We start from the raw sequence: 24,785 nt of genomic DNA on the forward strand, positions 1-24,785 counted from the left end.
ATGGGAGTAGCTTGGGGCATTTCACCCACAATAAAGCCCTAAAAATCAAAGGCATCTAAATCAGGTATTCAGGTAAGTTATGCAGGTTTAAAAAAAATAGCTTTACAAATCATATTACTTATTTTGTATGCATGTGTATATGTGTGTGGCTATCAGTGTGTGTGTGTGTGTGTGTGTGTGTGTGTGTGTGTGTGTGTGTGCAGGTCAGAGGACAACTTGCAGGAGTTGGTTCTCCCACAATACCATGTGGTTCCTGGGGACTGAACTCAGGTCAAGAGCCTTGGCATCCTGCTGCTGAGCCATTTCACCAACCCATTATGGAGACTTAGAATAAGACTATTGTACTCATTTTGACTTTCATTAACTTATGAATAGCAAACAAAATACAGTAGAAATAGATACAATCAAATCTGTTCATGAATAAGAAGCAAAAATAATAGAAAATATTTGGCACAAATATCAAAAGAAACATTCTTTTTGTAGGAAACTTTAATGTGGCAAAATTGCTACATATTTCCTTAGCCGTTTCCATACATAGAGATCTCTCTGGCTATGGAATACCCCCCAAAATGCTACAAGAAGTGATTTAAGCTGTATTCTTTATTCATAGCTGAGTTCATGGGAAGTTAATAAAACAAATGAAGCCGATGTGGAAGACAACACAATTCTCCAGGGTAACTTAGCTCTGGTACTGGGACTGCCCTGGAGGTGTCCCCTTCCTTCTGGCTGGCAGGGTCTGGGTTTCAAGCAGCCGTGTCTACACGAGTGACAAGAATAAAAGGCAGAGATGGTGTCAGTCTACGCTGGTTGTCACAGGGTGGGTGGCTCAACCATAGGAAACCACTCTTCTCAGACTTAGAAGCCAGGGTGTCCAAGATGGAGTTGCTCAAACACTTGTGGTGAGGCCCCTCTTTCTGGCTGTCAGATCGCCAGCCTCGCTTCTTGCTAGACCCTCAGATAACCTCTTCCCTGTGCTCAAAAGGTGAAAGCAAAACAAGAACCATACTCGGGTGTCTCTTTCTCTTCTTATCCAGACTTTAGTCTTTTTCTTTCCTTTTGCTGCAAAATGATCAAACTTTCATGCCAGGGCTGTGGAAGGGCAGCTGTAGGCTACCGTGGGTATTGGAGGCTCAAATCTCTCCTCTCTGCCTGGGGTCCCCAGGCACTAATCAATGTGGCAATGAGAGGCCACAGATCTTGCTCCTTCATAGGACAGGTCAGAACTTACAACCTGGGTTACACACAGGGATAACGAGGATGTGGTCCACGGTTTGCAGTGGTTTGAGGGAGAAATCGGTGGTGCTGGGAGAGCGGAATGTCTAACCATCACTAAAGGGGAGGATCTTGAAAGTGACCAAGGGAGGACAAAGGAGTGCTGGTCACACAGACAGGTGTCACTTCAGAGGCCAGGTGCCATTTCAGAAGCAACAAGGCTAAGACAAAGAGAACGAAAATAACCATCCCCCTGCAACTGCACCCTGACAGCTTTCCAGGGAAATAAAACTCAAGTCTGAGCAAACAGCACACAAAACTGCTCAGGGAGTCAAACAAGAGGGAACTAAAATTCTAGATTTGTAAGTTGAGGGAGGAAATCAGACATTGTTCAAAAGCTCTCAATGTTTAACAGGGGCAAGAACAGGAAATTTAGGTTTTCTCTACTAATGCATGCTAAATTTTCTGGTGAGCATGAAATGAATATTCAACTTCAACTACTATAAGAGAAGTACATGGAAAAACATTCTATCCAAAAGAAGGCAAGAAAATGAAGAATGTGGAAAAGCAGGAAAGGGGCCAAACACACAACAAAATGTAAGGCTGAGCTTGATCCCCAGAATCCATATGGCAGAAGGGAGAACTGACACCCACAGATTATCCTCTGATCTCCACACATGTGGTGGTCTGTCTTCCCCCAGTAAATAAATGCTAAAAGTTTATAATGATAGAAGCAAATCCTAATATATTAGTAGTTTTAAGAAGTATAAATGGATTACACTTTCTAGCTAAAAATAACCAGGAAAAAAAAAACTCTAGTTTTTGAAACACACCTAGTTTGGGCTAGATGTACTTAGCAACAGCGCCCCCAAACACATAAAACAAAAATTAATAGTGTCTTAGGGATAAAATAGTAAACCCAGCAGAAAAGGAAATTCTAACATATTGCAGAATCTGAAAGATCCTGTAGACACCAGGCCTGGCCTAACGGACACCCAGCCAGAAGTGTACATTTTCCATACACTATGAAACAGTTGTGAAACTGTCCATAGCTAAACTACAAAGCAAACTCTAACAAATCTGAACAATTCAATCAAATATGTATTCTCTGACTAGACTTCAACTATGGTAGGAATCAATAATAAAAACAGAATTATAATCCATATATGTTAGGAAACAAAAAAGAAAATGTCACATGTCAAGGAGAAATCAATTACAACCAGAAAATACACTCAAACCAACATTTCCTAATAGTTTAAAATTATAAGATATTATTTCATTTGATTGTTAGAATCCTGTGAGCCACACATAACCCTTAGTATCTCTGTCCAACATAGAACAAATGTCAATTACGCATTTGAATATTTTAAATAAGAATATGTAACAAAGATGATCTGGAAAGGAAGGAGAGGAGAAGTGTTCACCACTGAACAGGACAGCAGGAAAGCAAACCAACCGACCCTTTTAGAAATTCAACAGTGCTACAGAAAACTGAGTGCATTAGTATGGAAAGCTTAGAAAGTGCCCTGGTCTGCACTCTTTAGAAAGATTTATGTTATACACAAATTCAGGAGGTAAAGTATTTGTTTGTTATGCACACAAAACACCAGAAATCTTTGCTGTGCTATGTGTCCAGTGACCACAGTACACATGTCCGCCAGCACCCAGAATTCTGATTTGGTCACAGCAGCTATTAATAGTGTGGTGGTCACTAACGACATTCCAAAAAGTGCCTATGGTACAAAGAGGATTTTTACTTGTGGCCCCCTCCCTTTCCTTTTCACGTGTGGGATATTTTTGGAAATTTTTTTTCCATCCACTGAAAGAGAGAGAATTAAGAAAATTCTAGCATGCTTCTGTGTCAGCAAGTGCTCGTTCAGTCCAGGGAGCAGAGGATGATTGATGAACCTGTCAGGCCTACAGTAGCAGACAGAGAAAGTTGGCACAAGTTCAGTGTTACTGAAAGAAATCTCAAATACTTATTTCATCTCTTCTATTAGCTTTAATCACATTTCAACATGAGCTAAGAATGAAGCTTTCACAGTCTGCCATACATTTACACAGGCAAGCATTGTCAATTTTCTGCAGTGAGAACATGGAGATATCCTGAGAGAGTGAGGTATTTTTTTACCTTTCTTGACTGAAGAGCAACAGAAAATACTAGAAAGACTCATCTGCACCTCATGCCCACTGGCTATGCAGCTCCTCCAATGACTGCATGCACTTCTGTTCAATTCATAGCAATGAAGTTCAACATGGTTCTTCGGTTAGATTAAGTGCAAGCATGGAAAGATCACAGTGGTGATGGACAGTGGTGTTCCATATGGACACACCTGCTGGAGAACAGACATTAGTACGAAAGGGATTTACCTCTAACACAGATCACCTGCTGTGTGGGTGAACAGTCCTTGTCTGTCCAGGGCCAGTCCGACACAGTTCTGTAGGGACTCTGTGGGCTGACTACTCCCTGAGCAGCTGAGGCATGCACAGATGCTGGTCTTTAAAGAGGCTGCCCTAAGCAAAACGGACCTAAAGGTGGAGGAAGTACTACCTATGGGCAAGATGATGATCCTTGGAGATGCTAATGTGAAAATAGATTTGGGTGGAAATTTTCTCCTAAGCATGGTTTACAAGATGAAAATATTAAATGCTAAAAGGCCACCTTTTAGCATGTCTTGTCACCCAGTGAAACACACAGTATTGTGTTGTACTGCAAAATACGGTATCTCCAAGCACATTGTTCAAAGGCCACCATGGCATCTGTCACAAGAAAGGCTAGTCTGATCCTTGCTTAGGGATGCTGTGACAAGCAGCTGCACACCTGCCATTTAATCCCCAATGAGGAACCATTTACCCGTGGTGAAAATGAAGCAGATTCTTGAAGAAATGGACACACAGCAATCTAAGCTAATCACCGAAAAGAAGACCACATTTGATTAGTAATACATTCCTCCCATGTTCACTCTCCTTCAAATGATCACCTTTAGGCATGTAAGCACTCTTCTTCCACTGGACATTTATCTGGCTCCAAAAGCTTCTCTTTTCAGACCCAAGAGTGCCACTGGGTATATTTCTAATCTTGAAGAAGAGGCTATGTGGTTGGTGGGAAGATCTGGGAGAAAATTTCTCATTCATCTGTCCCTGTAGGTCAAATTCTTAGAAGGTAGAAAACTTTGCCAGGTCTTTCTCCATTGCAGCGTATTGCTCTTTAAGCCTTTCCATGGCTCTTCTGTGCTCGTCATCCACTTCAGCTCGGCGCTGTGGCTGTTCTTTCATGAACTCCTCCCACTGGAGCAGACGCCCCTTCTCACTGGCTGTCAAGTGGTCATTAATCACCTGAGGAAAGAAAGCATGAAAGCCACATAGCATCTTTCAGACATATGTAGCTACACAAGAGAACATTATCAACTGACAGTTATTGTAAGAACCAGCAGATAGGACAGCGCTAAAAGTGCATGACTGTTTCAATAGCCACTAAGAACATTATACATGAGGTCTGTAACCACAACATTTGGGAGGCTAAGGCTGGAGGGTCACTGTGAGTTCAAGACCAGCCTGGGGTACAGAGTGACTTGCCTCATAAATAAATAAATGAATAAATAAATAAACGCATGATATAGAAACATTTAAAACTTTTCTTACTATAAGTGAACATGGATACTCACATTTCTACAGTCTCTAAAATGCTCAGTGTCTTTATGGTGCCAGCAATCTGAAGTGGCACCAGGGTCTGAACCAGAGCCTGGAGACCACTGGGACAGTTCTCCACCACCAGCGCCTTTGGCTTCTAATGCCATTAAATGACAAAAAGTCAAGTCAGCCACACACTTTCATTTCTCCCAAATTTCTCAAACTACAGGTAGGTTTTTTGCTTTGGTTTATGGTTTTTCAAGGCAGGGTTTCTCTGTGTAACAGCTCTGGCTGTCCCAGAACTCACTTTGTAGACCAGGTTGGCCTCGAACTCCTAGAGATCCACCTGCCTCTGCCTCTGAGTGCTGGGGTTAAAGGTAAATGCCACCACACCTGGCAACTACATATAGTTTTAATCAAGTCTAAAATTACATACTGAAATGTCACTGTAAGAAGTTAAATTTTCTGTCTTACATTTTCTGAAGCATTTTTTTGATACATTAGAAAGAATCACGTATTAGCAGTCATTGGAGGAGAATCCAAAACATCTTGCAGTTCAGTCTAGTTTTTAAAGTGATGTCACCATCTCATGTCAAATATCTAAGCTGTTTTCAGGATGGTTTTTAACATTTCTACACCAACAAAGGTTTGCTTTGAGTACCATAAAATGCAGATAGAATAGTGTAAAAAAGAAAAGAAAAAGGATATGAATTCCATCTAACTTCTATGAAACAAACTACCAGAACCTAGACAGAACATGTGAAGCCCTTCTAAACTCCTGTATACCAATTCCTAAGAGTCCACGAGACTCCCCAAACAACATGGGCTACTGCTGTTGTCCATAGTTGCTTCCCAGAGGTTGAAGGTAAATCTGAATTGCTGAAGACACAACATACTTTACACTTGGAAGAGTTGAGCTGTATCTCACCTGAAAGCTTCCTTCCTGAGGTCTATCAGAAGTACTATGCAAACTGTCAAAAGAGGAAAGCATTTGATGCCTATGAATCACAGTGATGATTAGCAGGGCAAGACAGCCCTAAAGGTGCAACAGTGGCACTCATATCTTGGCAGTAACCAACAGCTGTCTAACTTATGCCCATAGATAAGTGCAAGTCTCACTCCTGATCAAAGAAGCTCTTTGCAGCAAATGGAAACTATTACAGAATACAACTGCCCAAAATGCAAAGAACAACTGACCACAGGGTGCCCAACCCTAATTAACATATCTACAGCACAACCTTACCCTAAGACTCAGAGAACATCTCAGAAGATGAGGTGGGAAGATTATAAGAGCCAGAGGACCCGAAAGTCCGCTGTAAAACTGTTCCACCATGAAATGACAAGGAACCTACACATATGAAATCTCAATAATATGGCTCCCTAAACAAGGCCTGAACAAGGATAATACTAGCTGACAGGTTAATATGGAAGGGGAAAATATCTCATGGGGCCCCACCCCTAGACAAAGAACTACAGGCAACCTAGGAAAGCTGAGAGTAGGAGAATTAAGACTTTCCCAGGGATGAGCCCCCTAATTGGTTCTTCAATGCCAAGTAGTAAGCCCTGAAACCAGTAACACTAAATACTTTATTTACAAGTATGTATCGGAAAAAGAGGCCATGAATTTAAGAGGGAGTGAGGGGGTGCATAGGGAGGACTGGAGGGAGAGAAAAGAAAGGGGAAAATGATGTAATTATATTCTAATTTAAAATTTTAAAAACTAAATAAAAGGAGAGTCAGAGAATAGACTGTGAACTTGAATGCCAGCACCATTGTGGTGATATATTGTGTACCCTAATAAATTTGCCTGAGCATCAGAGGACAGAGCCAGCCACTAGATTGGACACAGAAGCCAGACAGTGGTGGCACACACAAATCCTATCATTGGGGAGACAAAGATCCATCTGGATCTCTGTGAGTTCAAGGCCACACTGGCTACATGAGATTGATCCAGTATAGGAGAGAAACAGAGTCAGGCAGTGGTGGCACACACCTTTAATCTCAGCACTTGAGATCTCATGCCTTTGCTTGGGAATCACACATTCCTTTAATCCCAGCAAGTAATATGGTAGGGCAGAGAAAGGTATATAAGGTGTGAGGAAATAGGAACTCACCCACTCTCTTTAGGCTGAGGATTTCGTAGAGGTAAGAACTAGTGGCTGGCTGTTCTGCTTCTCTGATCTTTCAGCTTTCACCCTGATATCTGGTTCTGGTTTTTTATTTTTTATTTTTTTATTAAAAGATCATCTAAGTTGAACAACACACCATTACCAGGGAAAAGGTGAAACTGTTTCTGGTAGTCAATATATTCTGGGGGCTCTGGAAAGACCAATACACTCTTAGTGCCTACGAAATGCACCCCAGAACTAGTTGCTTAGCTCACTTCTAAAAGTCCCTCTTGTAACATCATACTATCTCATTTTACAGACAAACAAATGAAGGCTTAAGGACAGACCTTTGCTCCCTCACTGTCCCTTATCTAACAGCTGGGCTGCTGAGTCAAACTCAGGTCTGTTTAGCATGGGGACCCATGCCTCTCCCACCAAGGGCTACAGAGCAGGTCTTTGGAAAGGCAGTTTACACAGGCTGCTAAATCTTTCTTTTGCAAGAGAAAAAAGCTCTGGCTACAGGTTTTCTGCCAAGTTGTCCAGTGTTTTCAAGAACTAAGAGTTTTTAAGTGAGAATTAAAATGAGTCTGAAGATGGGGTTTTAGTTAAATGTCCCCCTAAAATACGCCGCACAGAGCACTGGGATGTGAGTGGGTAGTGGAGAGTGGAAAGAGGGGGCTACATGAGGCTTCCTGCATCCAATGCATTTGAGAAATGATTTCAACAACCATTTTAACACATTATTGCTTTAAGTTGTTAGTCTTACAGGCTGGAATTCTCCAGAAACCGAACAAAACATGAGGAGCTTATTACATTAGTTTGAAGGAATTTTTGCAAAAAAACAAAACAAAACAAAACCACAAAAACTGTGACAGTTTAAAGGGAACACCATATAAATATAAACACACTTCATGAAAATGGTACCTTGTTCAACTTTATTTATTGTGTGCCACCTTGTCAGCCTGAATCCTTTTTAATCAATACAGGGAATATTAACACACATGCTCAGATGTCAGTTTTCTCCTTTCTCTGTAACTGAAAAGCCATAACTGGCTTCGCTGGCCTTTTGATTTGTTCCATAAGGCAGCCGCCTAGGCTGTCTCCCCGCCCCGCCACCAGACAACACCCAAGTCAGTGCAGCTCAACAGAGAGAAATACAGACCTAGGAGGAGGCACAGGAGCCTCACTTCAGATTCAGGATCACCTATCACCAACACCATGACACGGAGCAAGTTAAAAGTCTCTTTGGCCTAAGAACTGAAGAAAATGACACTTTGTGTTCATAAATGAAGTTTATGAAGATTGGAGGCGACACCTGTCAAGCTCCTAGCTCCGTGCCTGAGGGACTCAATCAAAGGTAAACATTCTCACACAAGTCACAGTAAGCTTCTGAAAAGCATACCACATCATTGTTTACCCCCACCAGTTAAAAGTGATCATTTCTGGCCGGGCGGTGGTGGCGCACGCCTTTAATCCCAGCACTCGGGAGGCAGAGCCAGGTGGATCTCTGTGAGTTCGAGGCCAGCCTGGGCTACCAAGTGAGTCCCAGGAAAGGCGCAAAGCTACACAGAGAAACCCTGTCTCGGAAAAAAAAAAAAAAAAAAAAAAAAAAAAAAAAAAAAAAAGTGATCATTTCTTAATTTTAATAACATAGTTTTTAGCAACAGGCTTTTGTAATAATTCAAACAATAAAGGTGTCTCAAGTAAAATCACAGGCCTCCCACCTTTATGTTCAATTCATCCCACCTGATGTGATCACTGTTAGCCACTATTAGAAAAGATTCTTAATGGAAACACATGAACTATGAACCAAAGGCTGAGGGGCTCCCAGCTGGATCAGGCCCTCTGAATAGGTGAGACAGGTGATTGGCTTGATCAGTTTGGGAGGCATCTAGGCAGTGGGACCAAGTCCTGTGCTCATTCCATGAGTTGGCTGTTTGAAACCAGGAACTTATGCAGGGACACTTGGCTTAGTCTGGGAGGAAGGGACTGGACCTCCCTGGACTGAGTCTACCAAGTTGATCACAGTCCTCGGGGGAGGACTTGTCCTGGAGGAGGTGGGAATGGAGGGTGGGCTGGGGGTAAGGGGAGGGCGTGGGAGGGGGGAGAATAGGGGAACCCATGGCTGATATGTAGAACTGAATGGTATTATAAAATAAAAAATATATATCACAAAAGAAAAAAAAATTTATACAAAATTCTGAAGGAATGAAAATAATGAAATGTTTCTTCAAAAGAATTCCAAAATTAGTGATTATTATCTTTAATTTTAAGAACCATGAAGCGGTAAAACTACTACATGACTTGGTAGTCTTCATAAATAGAATACACTTATAGGACAATGAAATGAGATATAGAATTATGAGTATTTCCACATAAATAGAATTAACTGAATTTTTAAAGGATAAAGTAATTTAATGAAGAAAATCTGTAACAGATCATTTTGAAGTTCACACACAAAAGGAATGAATCCAAACATAAACCTCACATCTTAATTAAAAATGGAAACTATACTTAAATATAAAGTGAAAGAACACAGGAAAACTTGAAAGGAATGTGAGACAATTTGCATAATGTTTGAATTTTAATGTTTTAGTCATAATAAGAATACAATCTGTAAATTTTCAATTTAATGCCATAAATATTAAAGCCTTCTTTTTAATATTAAAAAAAAATACTGTGCTTAAAGATAAAAAATTTAAGGTTTGTGCATAGCTATATGTTAATATTATGATTGCTTCTTAAAAAATATAGAATTGCCATATAATTCAGCAACTCCACTTTGGGATATTTGCCTAAAAGAATTAAAGGAAAGGGCATGAGTAGATTTTGTAAACCATGTCAATGCAGTATTATTTAGGACAGCCAAGGGTTTACCCAGGTGTCCATACTAGACTCATAAAGTGTAGTATGAGTGTGTGTACATATATATATACAAAAATGTAGTAAATGTACACACACACACACACACACACACACACACATGTAATTATACATGCATAACTGCATAACTATTCATCCTTTAAAAGGACAAAACGTCTGCAGCATACTACCATGTGAACAAGCCTTGAAAACCAATTCTGAAGAATTACTCCATCTTGAGCTAGGGATATAGCTCAGTTGGTAGAGTGCTTGCCTGGCATGCATAAGATCCTGGGTTTAATCCTCCAGCACCATAAAAAAAACAAAAAAACATAGGACTGGAGATAGAGACCTGTAATTCCACCACTTAGGAGACAGAGGCAGAAGGGTCAGTAAGTTTAAGATCATCCTCTGCTATATATCAAGTTTGAGGTCATGTTCAACTAGATAGTGAGTTCAAGGCCCATCTGAGTACACTCTTTTTTTTTTTTTTTTTTTTTTTGGTTTTTCGAGACAGGGTTTCTCTATGTAGCTTTGCACGCCTTTTCTGGAACTCACTTGGTAGCCCAGGCTGGCCTCGAACTCACAGAGATCCGCCTGCCTCTGCCTCCCAAGTGCTGGGATTAAAGGCGTGCGCCACCACCGCCCGGCTCTGAGTACACTCTTATGGTGTATTATTATGACATAATTCATACAGACAGAAAGCAGAATGCTGGAGGCCAGGCACGGGGGTAGAAGATGAATTAGTGTTAACAAGTACTGAGCTTCACAGCTCTGAGAACTAGTTAAAAGGCTACAACTATGCAGCCAAGACAACAGCTATAATAATATCTCTGTCGGGTCAAATGAGCAAAGTAAGTTACAGCAGAGAAAGGAAGAGCAAACATAAACTGGCCTAGGGCAGTACCACCTTAGAGACATTTCAGTAGAAAATGATCTTGAAGCTAATCTATATCTCCAACCAGGTCTATGAATGAAGCCTGGACACACGGGAGAAACATTTTTGCATGTACTAGTCTAAGTCACTAGTTCCCTTCATCTTCAAGAGATGTTTGGCATGGGAATACAGGATGAGAGAGAGATGCTATGGCAACCAGCAGGCAGAGGCCAATGCCAAGGAAAGCCCCATGGAGACCCCATTACACATCCGGGCTACAGTGCCAGCAGCACCAAGGCCGAGGAACTCTACTAAGAGAAACTCCAACTGAGGTTGGGACGGTCTTTTGGGAGCCCACATGGCAGATAATGTCTATAATCCTAGCACTTGGCGGCAGAGGCCAGCTTGAGGGGTTCTGGTGAGCTCCTGCACCAGAAAGGTTTGGAACACTTGTTAGTAATACACATGATGTTGATTTTACATGAACTTTACATGGGCATAAGGGAAATGACTTCGGTAAGAAGTATCACTATAAAAACTACTAAAACTATTTTACATAGAGCAATATGTACTCATGTTACTCTGCACTTTCTAATTCTGTCAAGAACAAGGCTTCATGTAATGTCATTGCCCTCCTGACATCATCATAATGGAGACTAGCTAAAGCTGTAACTGTCTGTGGTCAAGATGAAACAGAAGCCCTCACAGTCGATTCCTTGTCACTGGGGTGGCTGGACAGGGCTGCCAAAGTGGATGTGTGGACATGGAGCAAGTTTACATTCTGACAGCTGTTCCTGGCCACCTTACCTCTCCATGGCCTGTTTTTAAGAGCAAGTGGACTTCATGAGCCAACTGTGTTTCAGTTCACTATTCTGTTAGTGCCCAAAATACAACTCTGTAGTAGGGTAGTTCTTAAGACATGCTAACCAACTGCAGAATGTGCATATATTGTTCTCTTGAATGTACTTTTAGATATCAATTGTGGGAAATGTGATCTGGACAAATGACGCTTATCAATTGACTTCCCACAGAATTCCACAAATTGTCTTAACATAAAAGAATTACTGATTAATGGTAACAGGCTATTTTATTCCACTACTACTCCCATCTCTCTTTGTTTCGAAAGCCTTTCAAATATACAGACCGTGGCCAACAGGATGACCCCAGGCAACAGCTGACATTAGGCAGTAAAGTGCAAAGAGAGGTCATTTTTCATCTGTACCTACCTGCTGTCCAAGGGACCTGAGCTTCACCTTTATGGTGTGTGTGTGTGTGTGTGTGTGTGTGTGTGTGTGTGTAGAGGTCATTTTTCATCTGTACCTACCTGCTGTCCAAGGGACCTGAGCTTCACCTTTATGGTGTGTGTGTGTGTGTGTGTGTGTGTGTGTGTGTGTGTGTGTGTGTGTAGAGGTCATTTTTCATCTGTACCTACCTGCTGTCCAAGGGACCTGAGCTTCACCTTTATGGTGTGTGTGTGTGTGTGTGTGTGTGTGTGTGTGTGTGTGTGTGTGTGTAGAGGTCATTTTTCATCTGTACCTACCTGCTGTCCAAGGGACCTGAGCTTCACCTTTACGGTGTGTGTGTGTGTGTGTGTGTGTGTGTGTGTGTGTGTGTGTGTGTGTGTAGAGGTCATTTTTCATCTGTACCTACCTGCTGTCCAAGGGACCTGAGCTTCACCTTTATGGTGTGTGTGTGTGTGTGTGTGTGTGTGTGTGTGTGTGTGTGTGTAGAGGTCATTTTTCATCTGTACCTACCTGCTGTCCAAGGGACCTGAGCTTCACCTTTATGGTGTGTGTGTGTGTGTGTGTGTGTGTGTAGAGGTCATTTTTCATCTGTACCTACCTGCTGTCCAAGGGACCTGAGCTTCACCTTTATGGTGTGTGTGTGTGTGTGTGTGTGTGTGTGTGTGTGTGTGTGTGTGTAGAGGTCATTTTTCATCTGTACCTACCTGCTGTCCAAGGGACCTGAGCTTCACCTTTATGGTGTGTGTGTGTGTGTGTGTGTGTGTGTGTGTGTGTGTGTAGAGGTCATTTTTCATCTGTACCTACCTGCTGTCCAAGGGACCTGAGCTTCACCTTTATGGTGTGTGTGTGTGTGTGTGTGTGTGTGTGTAGAGGTCATTTTTCATCTGTACCTACCTGCTGTCCAAGGGACCTGAGCTTCACCTTTATGGTGTGTGTGTGTGTGTGTGTGTGTGTGTGTGTGTGTGTGTGTGTGTGTGTAGAGGTCATTTTTCATCTGTACCTACCTGCTGTCCAAGGGACCTGAGCTTCACCTTTACAGTGTGTGTGTGTGTGTGTGTGTGTGTGTGTGTGTGTGTGTGTGTGTGCGCGCGCGCGTGCATGTCCAGGAGGCAGTGGAGTGATAATAAAGTCAAACAAACAACTTTAAGGACCTGCAGCCATATACTTCCAATGCTCCGATAATTAGGTAAGCATAAAACTGAAAAAATTAGGACTTAGACTAGAAGTTTATCCCAGTAAGAATGTAAGGAATTTTTACTTGCTGCTAGTCTGTGAAAATGCACCTCTTTTCTAACTTCAGGAGTGTTAATTTATTGAACTATCTGGAGGGGAAAAAATAAGAGTATCTCCTTATAAATGCAGGGTCCACTGACTCTATACTAATTCTTGGTGAAACAGCCTTTCAGTATTCAAAAATACTCATGTGTAAAGCCAGGCTCAGTGCAGAAGTCTAAATCACAGACTGGGGGAACTAGAGGCAGGAAGACCAGGAGTTTAAGGCTATCCTTTGCTACATAGGAAGTACAAGGCCAGCTTGGGCTACATCAGATCCTGTCTCAAAATAAAACAAACAAGCCAGCATTGTACCAGATATCCTGTTTCTTACAAACAGAAATGCTCCTCGTGCCCCAGTAACAGTGTCAACACAGGACTCAGGATCCCGGAGCTGTCATTTGGACGTCCAGATTGGCCGCACACCAGCTTCTCCGATCTTCTCTCTTAGCTTACATCATTTCCTTCCCCTCTAACCCGTCCTCTACCCACCAGCAACTGACTTCTCACTTGCCAGTCGGGGCGGGCATGGATTGCCTTCCTACTCACTCCTCTGGCTAAGATCACACAAGGCTTCTGTAACTTGACTACAGTGCTGACTTTGGCCTATTTTCTATTAGTATTTGTGGTTTAGGACTCCTGGATTTTAGCTCCCGGGGTCTAGAAACTGCCTTCATAATGACAATTAAGAAAGTGTTTACCCCCTGGTGGCAGCGGGTAAAGCACCAGCCCAGCAACTCCACTCCAGTCCCTGCCTTCGGTTCACTCCGCACAATGCTGGCACTCCACCCGCCTTGGGTCTCCCAGGCACAACTCTGCCTTGTGCTCAGCAAAGCCCTGCTTCCAGAGCTGGACCCTGGGACCCCAGAGCAGCCTACCCACCTGGCTCAAATACCAGGTCCTTTTAGGAAGGTTTCCACCATCAAAAATTGTTGAGCCTCAAAGCTCTCTACTGACATACAGAACAGGATAAAGGATGTAAAACCACAACTCTGGAAGGCTCATTCCATTATCTATTTATGCTGTGGTAGACCTCAGTTAATGAACACACAGACAGGTACTGCTTTCAGAATGAACAGCAGTGTCAACATCTGTACTAGTAAATGTGAGGTGTATTTTTATTAATTTAGATCAATAAATAAATTACAGAAACACTAAGAAATTTCCAGGTGAATTACCCCATTAACCCACCTTTTTACTGGTTTTCCACATTTGAATTATGATACAATTCCAATTAAACAGCGCATTGCCTAGCTAAGGCTGCACAGACCCCCGTGACTGTCCACTGAGCACCTGCCACATTTCCTAAAGGAATGTGCATAATGCCACACTGAACATGCTTCAGGTTCATAGGCAAGGCTTATGTGTCCCAACAGGTGGGCACTTTTCACACGAAGCAAAAGTCCTATTTTCTCTTTCCTGGCTGGGTGAGACAAATATTACTTTCAGAGAAAATACGGAAATGTTGAAAAAAGGTCTATATTCAAATTATTAAAAATGGATGGGGGCTGGGAGACGGCTCGTTGGTAAAGTACCTGCTCAGAAAGAATGGGGTCCTACATCCCCAGCATCCAGGTAAAGGATGGGAGTGGCAGCATGCAGCTGTAACCAGTGCTGGGGTTAGGGGGGGTCAGACAGGAGAGTCCCGGCAGCTCACGGTCTGGCAATCTACCCAAATCGATGAGCCCAGGGTCAACAAAACCCTGTCTCCAAAAGTGGGCTACGGGGGATTAAGGAAGACACCAGATGTCCATCTCTGGCCTCCAGAAGCACAAATGCCAACAAGCACACTTGCACACCTCACCACAACGAACACAGACAAACATTTTTAAAAAAGATGATGGTACCACCATGTTTTCAATACATCTTAATGTTTTAGCCATGTTTAAATCTTTTTTCCCCTGTATATTTGTTGTGTGTGAGTGTTTTGCCTGGATGTGTATTTATGCATCATATGAATGCAGTGCCGGCGGACGCCAGAAGAGGGCACTGGATTCCCTGGGACTGGAGTTATATATTTTGTGAGCCATCATGTGGATGGTGGGAATTGAACCTGAGTCTGGTAGAAGAGCAGCCAGTGCCCTTAACTGCTGAGCCACCTCTCCAGGCCCATCCTTCAGTCTTTTAAGCATATCAGAAATGTCAGAAAATGAACTCAGAGAACTTATGGCCCCTTTGCTCAAATTGCCCATTTTTACCTTTTTCCGTTCCTGTTCTCTCTGCTGGAGTCTGCAGATGGAGTCGTTGGCGGCTTGCACTGAAATAAAACAGACAGTGGGGGTTCAATGGCAGCCTCTGGTCAGGAGGAAGCCTATCTGGATTCTTTAGATCTCAACATACTATATTAAAACAGGTATTAGGTGCCAGTTGGAGGGGTGGCTTGGAGGAGAAGCACGTTTTTGTCAATACATTCAGGGTGATATAGCTGGAAAAAAAAAAAACACATCATTTTTGAGCTTTGAGGAGTTGTAATCCAAAGGGCACAGAAATACTAAGCCCACCAATAAGTTGGCAACAACCACCTCAATAGTCTCTAAAAAGGGGAAATGCCAGATGAATTTACAGTCATATTCAGATCAATTAAGCCTTTCTGGTCTGGGCCCCTCAGTCCCTCACTTTTCTGACTTATGCTGCTGTTCTCTCATACGCAAGGCTTGACATCTAGATGGCCTCCAATGCTTTCCACTCGATCTTCTTGCCTAACTCACCCTGGATGTGGCTACAACATTTACCTCTCCTCAGCTTGAAAATACATTAAATCATTTCCATGTCTTAAGAACCAAAATTCTAAAACAGGGTGAGCATCCCCTAATTCAAAATGCTCTAAAACCTAAAACTCCCAGAGTGCTGGCGTGATGGTACAGGGAGAACCTTCCACCCAGACCTCATGTGATGGGCTCAGGAGAGACTCCCGTCATAAATAGTGCAGGAAAGCACTCCAAGGCTGGTAGGACTCCCCATGACCAGCTGAACTTTGCTTCTACTCTAACAAGGCAATTCGTCTGCAGGCCAACAGCTAGCCTTGGCCAGTTGTGAATGGTCTTCTGCCTTCTCGCTTGTCCACTGACTCCTGACATGTCTGCAGAGCCTGCTACATGCCCAGCTCTGCTCTTGTTGGGCTCTCCACATCCCTTAGCTCCTCATCTTATAAGTCCTGCCTTTACATCCAACCTCCTTGCTCTTCTCCAACATGCCAAGCATACTCCCACCACAGGGCTTTTGCATTTGCTACTGCCCTAGAACATTTTCCTCTCAATTTTCCTGCAAGTCTCTGTCCGGGTGTTATTACTCATTTTACAAATGAGGATGGATATGATCATTCATGAAAAAGCATAGTAAACTGATAATATCTTATATCTGATAAGACATTAAGTATTATAAATAAGAATCATGTAACAGGGTGGGGACTTGGCTGCATGAGTGTGAAGACCTAAGTTTGGATTTCCAGCTGCTGTGTCTGCAAGCCCAGTACTGAGGGCAGAGACAGTTTGGCCAAAATGCTAAGACCCAGGTTTAATGAGAGACCCATAGGACAGTCTGATCTACAGAGTGAATTCCAGACCAGCCTTAGCCACAGGAAAGACCCTATCTCTAAAGCAAAAACAAGAACAAACGAGTAACTCTTCACACACAAGCAGCATCAAGTGATGGTGTGCTGAGTATTCTATTCTCTCTGCTCACCTCTCTCTTACAGCTGCTGACTCTGGAAGCCATCTATTTGTCTTCCTTCCCCTGCCCAGGCCTGATCACACCAGGTCACAAGTTCACACCAGGGCAGGGACTGTGATTTCTCTTTCAGAAAACTGTGAACTTCCACCTCTGGGATGCAGCCAGAGGATCTCATTTTCAAAAGCTGCATCAATGGTGACTATTAACAAACTTTGCTGGATCACAGGTGACATCTAAGGACTGAGGATTAGCTTCCCAGTTTTTTTTTTCCCTTAACAAAAAATATGAAAACAAAATGAGAGGAGTTGATTAGATCTGCCTTCTTCCTGTGGCAGTAAGTATGACATCATCGTTCCTAAGTGTGGCACTACCATTTCCTGTTTGTCTTTTTTCCTTTTTGGCTCATGAACAGAACTTAAAAAATCTGTTTTTCTGTCTTCTTTGCATTTCTGGATCACTCTGAGTGCAATGTAAAAGAAAAGTTGTAGGACCATACCACTTTTGCTGTCCCGTCTCACAGCCCCTCCTCCAGATTATAATTACATCATTTCCCCCACCCCCTTTCTCCCTCCAAAGCCTCCTATACACCCCTCTTTGTTCTCTTTCAAATCCATAGCCTCTTTGTCCATTAATTGTTATCACAAGCATCTATATATATTCCTAGATATAACCTACACAATCTGTATAATGTCACTTATATGTGTGTTTTCAGGGCTGACCATTTAGTACTGGATGATCAGCTGGTGTGCTCTTCTCTGGGAAGACTGTTTCTCCTGCTCTCAGCACTCCTTAGTTGCTCATAGTTCTCTGTGTACAGTTGAGGCCTTGTGGGCTTTTCCCCATCCACTTTGGCATGTTCAGCTCATGTTAAGGCAGTCGTGCTGATGAGACTTTATTGGTGTAGCTTCTGACATCACTAGGAGCCACACTCTTAGTTAGCAAACTCCCTGATCCTCTGGCTCTTAAAGTCTTTCCACCCCCTCTTCTTCAATGTTTCCTGAGACTTAGGTTCGGAAGTGTTATGTAGATGTATTTGTAGAGGACTAGGCTCTACAAATCTGCAATTTGATTGGCTGTGGTTTTCTGTGGCAGCCTCTGTCTATTGTGAAAAGTCTCCTTGATGAGGTGTGAAGACTACACTTATCTGTGGCTTGTCTCAGCCTTTAAAAGCGTCCTTCCGATGCACACGACAAGCCTACAGTTCTGTCCCTCTAAAGAACTGTCTCCATGTTTGGAAAGAACATCCAGCTTCAGAACTTGATTCTCTGTGCAGTTAGTCACATCCCAGCCACTTAGCGACAAAACAGAAAAGGCTTTTTCTTTTTATTTCATTTCGTACGTGTGTGCAGGCATGTGAGCTCGAGCAGGTCAAAGAACAACTTTGTGGTTGGTTCTCTCAGTCTACTACGTGGGTTCCATAGATTGAACTCAGGCTGTCAGGCTGAGCAGCAAGCGCCTTTCCCCACTGAGCCACCTCAGAAGCTCAGAAAAGGCTTTTCTGAACTTCTGAAATTTGCCATTCTAAAATCTAAATAAGATTATAATCACCTGACTACTCGAAACATTCCCTTCCTTCATGGTCAGTGAGATCCTGAGAAGGCCCACTTTGTAGACACTTCTCCTCACTTCGTATCACTTTCGAGCCACACCCTTCAACAGGAAACACTCTCTTTGCCTATCTGTGTCAGAAGCTGTACTGACTTGGGAAAAATAACAGTAACTTACCAAATGGCCCCACCTGAGATAGATAGGGTCTCAAGTAGCCAAGGTTGTCCTCACACTCACAATGTAGCCAGGGGATGCTCTTGCCTTAGCTGGAAATAAGAACTACTGAAATGGGGGGTGGGAGGGGCTGTGTCAGAGGAAGAAATCCGAGAGTGCTGAACCAGAAGGAAAGGAGGGCTGTTGCTAGATGCACAGAAAGTGGCATCTGAGAGACTGGGATGGAGCTCAGTTGGCAGGGTGCTAGTCTAGCACATACAGCCCTAGTTCCACCCCCAGAACTGAGGATGTACATGCCTGGAGTCCTAGCACTCAGGAGGTGAAGGCAGGAGGATCAAAAGTTCAGGGATATCCTTAGCTACCCAGTAAGTTCAAGGCCAGTCTGAATATGAGATCCTGAAAAAATGTTTTACAAAGTGGCATCCTGAAGCTAAACTTGAATTTGGGAGTCAGAACAGTTTGTTCTGCGTGACCGTTCTTCCTGTGATCATGGGAGAGCCATGGACATTAAACCACCATGCATTTTAGTCTCTTCAACAATGAAGTAGAGAAGATAATAAACACCTTTTTATTGTGTTAGGATTGTTGGCACTGTGGTACATAACCTGTAATCCCAGAAGTCAGGGGGCTGAGGAGGAAGGATTACCATAAGTTCAAACTAGCCTGGGCTACATAACCAAATCCCGTCTCAAAAGCAAAACAAAACAAAAGGCAGGTGAAGAGTCCAATGAGTTAAGTCCATGAAGATTAGTATTTAGTGATGGGTGTGGAAACGCAAACCTACAATCCCAGCACTCAGGAGGGTGGATAAGAAAATAAAGAATCTGAGGCCAGCCTGGGCTACATGGCAAGTTCTAGTAAATAACTGAGACTCCAGATTACACCCTAACCAACTCACCTATAAAAATTTATGCCAAGGGCCATGGGAGTACAGCAAGTGATAACTAGTATTTAACAGGTCGACCCACCAGATGAATAACTCTCTGATGGGGAGTCCCACTTGGCAATACTGTGGGGTTACTGACTAATGACTGCTTGTTTCTGTCTGTAAGTTTTCTCATGTGCCACTATATTTCTTCCCTTAAAAGAACAGCTGTGAGGTTCCTTCTATAGCCCACTGGTAGTGTGTTTTACATCTTTGGGCATACACAGAACTGTGGATGGTAAGGAAGATGATTTCTGCTTAAGTATAGAAATAATACTAGAATATTTTTCATAACTAACACAGGAAAGTAACAGTATTCTCAGTCACAAAGACAGCTAATTTTAGACTTTAGAACAAAATCAAAACAGACAAGCTGCCCTGCAGAGAATATACAAACTTAAGTTCCCAGGTGTTTATTGCTGAATCAAGGTCAGACATGAAGCAACTTTGGCAAACATAATCCCCTGCAGTAATTCTCTTTCCACACATACACCAACCACTCAAGGTTCAGCCAACTAACTGTTATTGTTAAGTCCTGAATTTCAATGTCACTTTCTGTCTGAGAAAGTGATACAAGCACGACCAAGCGTTACTCACTGGCGGGTCAATGAGACCTCCCTAGCCTGAGAAAAACTGTGCGACTTATCATGTGTAATGAGAATAGTTTGGACCCTGAAAATGTAACATATCATTGTTCAGAGTTTGGCTGTAAGGGGGTAGTGAGTGTGAGAGTGAGGTCTGTATGTGTGCCGAGTGAGGGATGTAGCTGAATGGGCAGGAAGAAAAATGTGAAAGATAAAGAAGTGTGAGAGAATGAGTGAGAGAATGAGTGAGTGAATGATGTAGAAGTGTGTATGTGTGTAGAATGTAACAGTGTGGAATGTTACTATGTGGAGGCATTTTCAGAGAAAGGATTTTTTAAGATGAAGGAAAAGAGAAAGTTATCATCAGATTGTGTGTGTGTGCCTTTTTTCCTTTTACCCCACAGACAGAAAAAAGTATAACCCTCACCATATTTGTGGATTTTTTTTTTTCATACCCTGAGCTGCTGGAGGCTGGTCCTCCTGCTACCGATAAATTTAGTTGGAGAAAACAAGTTGACTAAACTCTTAGAACTTCAAGATTCTTCAATTTGTAGAAAAACAACTAGGGGTGAGAAAAGAAAAGAGCAGACTATATGAGACAAACAAGACAAGGTGTCTGTTCTTAGAAACAGCAGAGAAAAGCCACAGCACCCCTGTGGTTGCCTTGGCATGGTAAAGAACACTGTAAATGTGATGATAAAACACAATGAAAAAGAAAGTGAGACTGAAAGCTAAAGAAACATACTGAGCTCAGCAGTGCCATCAGATGCAATAAACAAAGCAGAAAAAGAAAGAATCCAGGCATGGTGCATACAAGGGTAAACCCAGCACTCAGGAGGCTGGAACAGGAGAACTGCCATGATTTTGAGGTCAATTTGGGCTATATAGTAGGGCCCTGTCTCTAAACCAAAACCAGATGAAATCAAAACAAACAAGGGATTGAGTAGTGTAAGCAAGAACAATGGACAGAATTCTATCCGTGGGGCACAGAACTGAACTCCACAGGGAGAGGGTGGGCAGAGAGAAGGATGTGGTGCTCAAGGTCTGGTCCCAGCCATCCTTCAGTTCTAATCAGTCATCTTTCCTGGAGAGGCATTCACTAATGCTGCAAACAGCCAAGACAATACAAAAACAGGGAGAAGAACCCGGCTGCAACTTCTAAAGGCTTCATATCATTACTCTCTTTAGGGCAGGCTTCTAGGAACTTCCTCCTGACCTGCAAAAGCACTTGTCTTCAGTTATTGCCTTTGGGTTTACCTCACTTTTTTATTCTGCTACAATGTAAATGAATTTTTAAAACTTTAACTGAAAAATTACGTGTCACATTCCTATCAAACATCCCCCCTCATATGTATCCCCAACTTCTTCACTCTCTAATCACCCAGCTGTCACTCATCAAGCAACTTCTCCATTCTGCTATACATGGAGACATCTGGAATCAAGTGCGGAATATTATTTTATGGTGTGTTACATTTGTTTATACTGTGGAACATTTGTTTAATGATGCAAAGATGTGTTCCATTCTTTTTTTTTTTTTTTTTGGTTTTTCGAGACAGGGTTTCTCTGTGTAGCTTTGCGCCTTTCCTGGGACTCACTTGGTAGCCCAGGCTGGCCTCGAACTCACAGAGATCCGCCTGGCTCTGCCTCCCGAGTGCTGGGATTAAAGGCGTGCGCCACCACCGCCCGGCATGTTCCATTCTTTTATGTTGCATTTGTTTAACTCTGTGAAGCTGTGTTACTGTGCCTGTCTAAAACACCTGATTGGTCTAATAAAGAACTGAACAGCCAAAGCAAGGTAGGAGAAAGGATAGTTGGGGATGGCAGGCAGAGAGAATAAATAGAAAGAGAAATCTGGGAGAAGGAAGAGAGATCAAGGAGCAAGAAAAGAAGGGTTCAGCCACCCAACCACACAGCCAGCCACAGAGTAAGAGTGAAAGTAAGATTACAGAAGTAAGAAAAGGAAAAAGCCCAGAGGCAAATGATAGATGGAACAATTTAAGATAAGAAAAGCAGCTAGAAACAAGCCAAGCCTAGGTCGGGCATTTATAAGTAATAATAAGCCACTGTATGTATGTATTTGGGAGATGGTTGGTGGGCCTCCCAAAAAAGAGCAAAGAGTAAAAACAACCAACTACAATCAAGTTCACCACAGTTAAAAAAACAATGGTTATTTTATGCACTTATTTAGTATAACATATTACATTCTCTCTTCCTTTTAAAGCTTTGTTGGCTGGTATGTACTAGTGGTAAGTACATCCACAGCACACGTGAGACTCTGAGCTCAAGTCTCAACACCAAAGAAAACAAATTCTTTATCTTCCTCTCCCTCCCCTTTCTTTCTCTTTCTTCCTTTTTCTTTTCTTTTCTCTTTCTTTCTTTCTTTCTTTCTTTCTTTCTTTCTTTCTTTCTTTCTTTCTTTCTTTCTTTCTTTCTTTCTTTCTTTCTTTCTTTCTTTCTTTCTTTCTTTCTTCTTCTTCTTCTTCTTCTTCTTCTTCTTCTTCTTCTTCTTCTTCTTCTTCTTCTTCTTCTTCTTCTTCTTCTTCTTCTTCTTCTTCTTCTTCTTCTTTTCTTCTTGAAACAGGATCTTTTAGATCAGGATGGTCTGTAACTCACTGTGTGCCACAAGCTTGCTTCAAACTTCTGGCAACCCTCCTGCCTCAACCTCCCAAATGCTACGGTTAGCAATGGGAGCCACCACACCTAGTTTTCTTTTTGTCTTGTTAATGATACCCTTTTGCTTTTAAATAATATAAAGTCACCATACTTCAGAATAGGAAATGGGTGAGGGAACATTCCCTTAGTGTGGTCATGTCTGGCTATATGATCGGGTAACCTGGGGGCTCCCTGTTCTTCTTACTTGAAAACCAAGGGAAGATCTCCTTGCCTCAAACTTGCTGAAATTTAGAAGCCTATTAAATAATTGAGAAGCAGGACACAGACACTTGTGTCTTCAGAATGGGTCGGCTATGATGCTCTCCCTTAGGGGATGCCTTCTTGTGCCCTGAGAGACTCTTGTTTCTTTTCTGTGGTTTCTGATGAGCTGCAGATAGAGTTGGGCCTGAAAGCCTCTGCTTACTCAGCCCTAGGACACTCTGCCCAAGTGAGCAAGGTCCGCATCTGCAGGGTTCTCAAACATGAATTCTAGGAGATAAAGGTGGTAGTTCCATGGACAGACACAGAAGTATACGACTTATCACTCGCTGCTATACTTAGATGAGAAAATACTCCACGTTGAAGCTTGTTTTAATGATCTTACACAAATGAAAACAAACATGCTAACACGGGTTTAGCAGTCAAGCTTTGCAAAATGAACCCTGCTAGGATGACAGCTGGACCCAGGTGTAGCACGAATTGCTAAACGGTCTTAGTAATTAAAAACCAGATCCTGGTACTGGGGTGAAGCTGAAAGATCAGAGAAGCAGAACAAGCCACAGCTTCCTCACCTTGACAACTCCTCATCGGATCCTGTTTCCATGAACCTTCAGACTGAAAGCTTCTGAGTCCTCACAGGAACAGATCTCAGCTGAACTGCCGCTAAAAGCCTAAAAGCTTAAAAGTCCTCACGCCTTGTATACCTTTCTGCTTCCTGCCTCACTTCCTGGAATTTAAGGCGTGTGTCTTTTTCAAGCAAAACATGCAATCTCAAGTGCTAGGATTAAAGGTGTGTGTCACCACGCCTGGTGGCCTTGAACTGACAGAGATATGAATGGATCTCTGCCTCCCAAGTGATAGGATTAAAGGCGTGTGTGCCACCATTTTCTGGCCTCTAATCTAGTGGCTGTTCTGTTCTCTGACCCTCAGGTAAGTTTTATTAGGGTACACAATTTATTGGGGACACAATATATCACCACATCCAGGTTAATTTTGAAAACTATTCAGTTTGCAGGCTCGTCATTGTTTCATTAGGGCCATGAGACTTAGCAAACCAGGCTTCTCCCGCGGCTGATGGAGAAGAACAGCTTCAAAGGCTATGGCCAAGTTTCTCACACCAACAGTACCACCCCGAGTGCTTCAGCGGCCAAATCCCCAATCACTAGAATATAATTCTCCCATTCAAGGAAACAGATTTTTGGCTCAGATTCTAAATTACTGGCGATACTTTCCGACATCACTAGGAAAGCCTGAGAGCAGAAGAACTTCAGTCTGAAGTGGAAACCAGTCACACAAGCTGCTCATCGTGTCTCCCTGTCTTATTCAACTGCTTTCGTAACCTTCCCGTGTTAGAGTTCTTCTCAATTCATATCTAAGCATCCCAACTGATAATAATCAGGGGTGGGGGAAGGGCTCAGCTGGTGAAGTGCTCAATGGCCAGCCAGCCAGCCTAGCTTACTCAGGGAGCCCCAGTTCCTAGTGAGAGTGAAAGGCTCTCTTAACAAACACGGTGGACATCTCCTAAGAAATGACATGAGTTGACCTCTAGCCTCCACATATACACATGTGCACAGGAACCACACACACAGAGACACACACACACAAACACAGTCTCAGTTTCTCTCTCTCTCTCTCTCTCTCTCTCTCTCATATATGCAAAACAGTAATTATGGTTTTCCTTGCAGCAAACTACCAAGAATGCTTGTTGGTGATGTAGCAGTGTGAACAAATGAGTATAATACAAAATCCTAATATCAATTTTTTTTCTTTTTTCATTTTTTCCTGCTGTTGTACATGAACAAGTCAAAT

At 42.6% G+C, this 24,785-nt stretch overlaps 1 protein-coding gene across 1 annotated transcript in view; it reads right to left on the minus strand.

Annotated features, from left to right (window-relative positions):
• Nucleotides 1-471: 471 nt before the first annotated feature.
• Nucleotides 472-24,785, minus strand: part of Bloc1s5 (biogenesis of lysosomal organelles complex 1 subunit 5) — a 49,353-nt gene continuing 25,039 nt past the window's right edge. The window contains exons 4-5 of the mRNA XM_006972783.4: nucleotides 15,404-15,462; nucleotides 472-4,548 (exon numbers count right to left, since the gene is read on the minus strand). Of these exons, the coding sequence (XP_006972845.1) occupies nucleotides 4,369-4,548; nucleotides 15,404-15,462 (239 nt within the window). The 3' untranslated portion in view covers nucleotides 472-4,368. The remainder of the gene's footprint in view (nucleotides 4,549-15,403; nucleotides 15,463-24,785) is intronic.

Source organism: Peromyscus maniculatus, chromosome 5, assembly GCF_049852395.1.
Source record: "Peromyscus maniculatus bairdii isolate BWxNUB_F1_BW_parent chromosome 5, HU_Pman_BW_mat_3.1, whole genome shotgun sequence".
NCBI classification, from domain to species: Eukaryota; Metazoa; Chordata; class Mammalia; order Rodentia; family Cricetidae; genus Peromyscus; species Peromyscus maniculatus.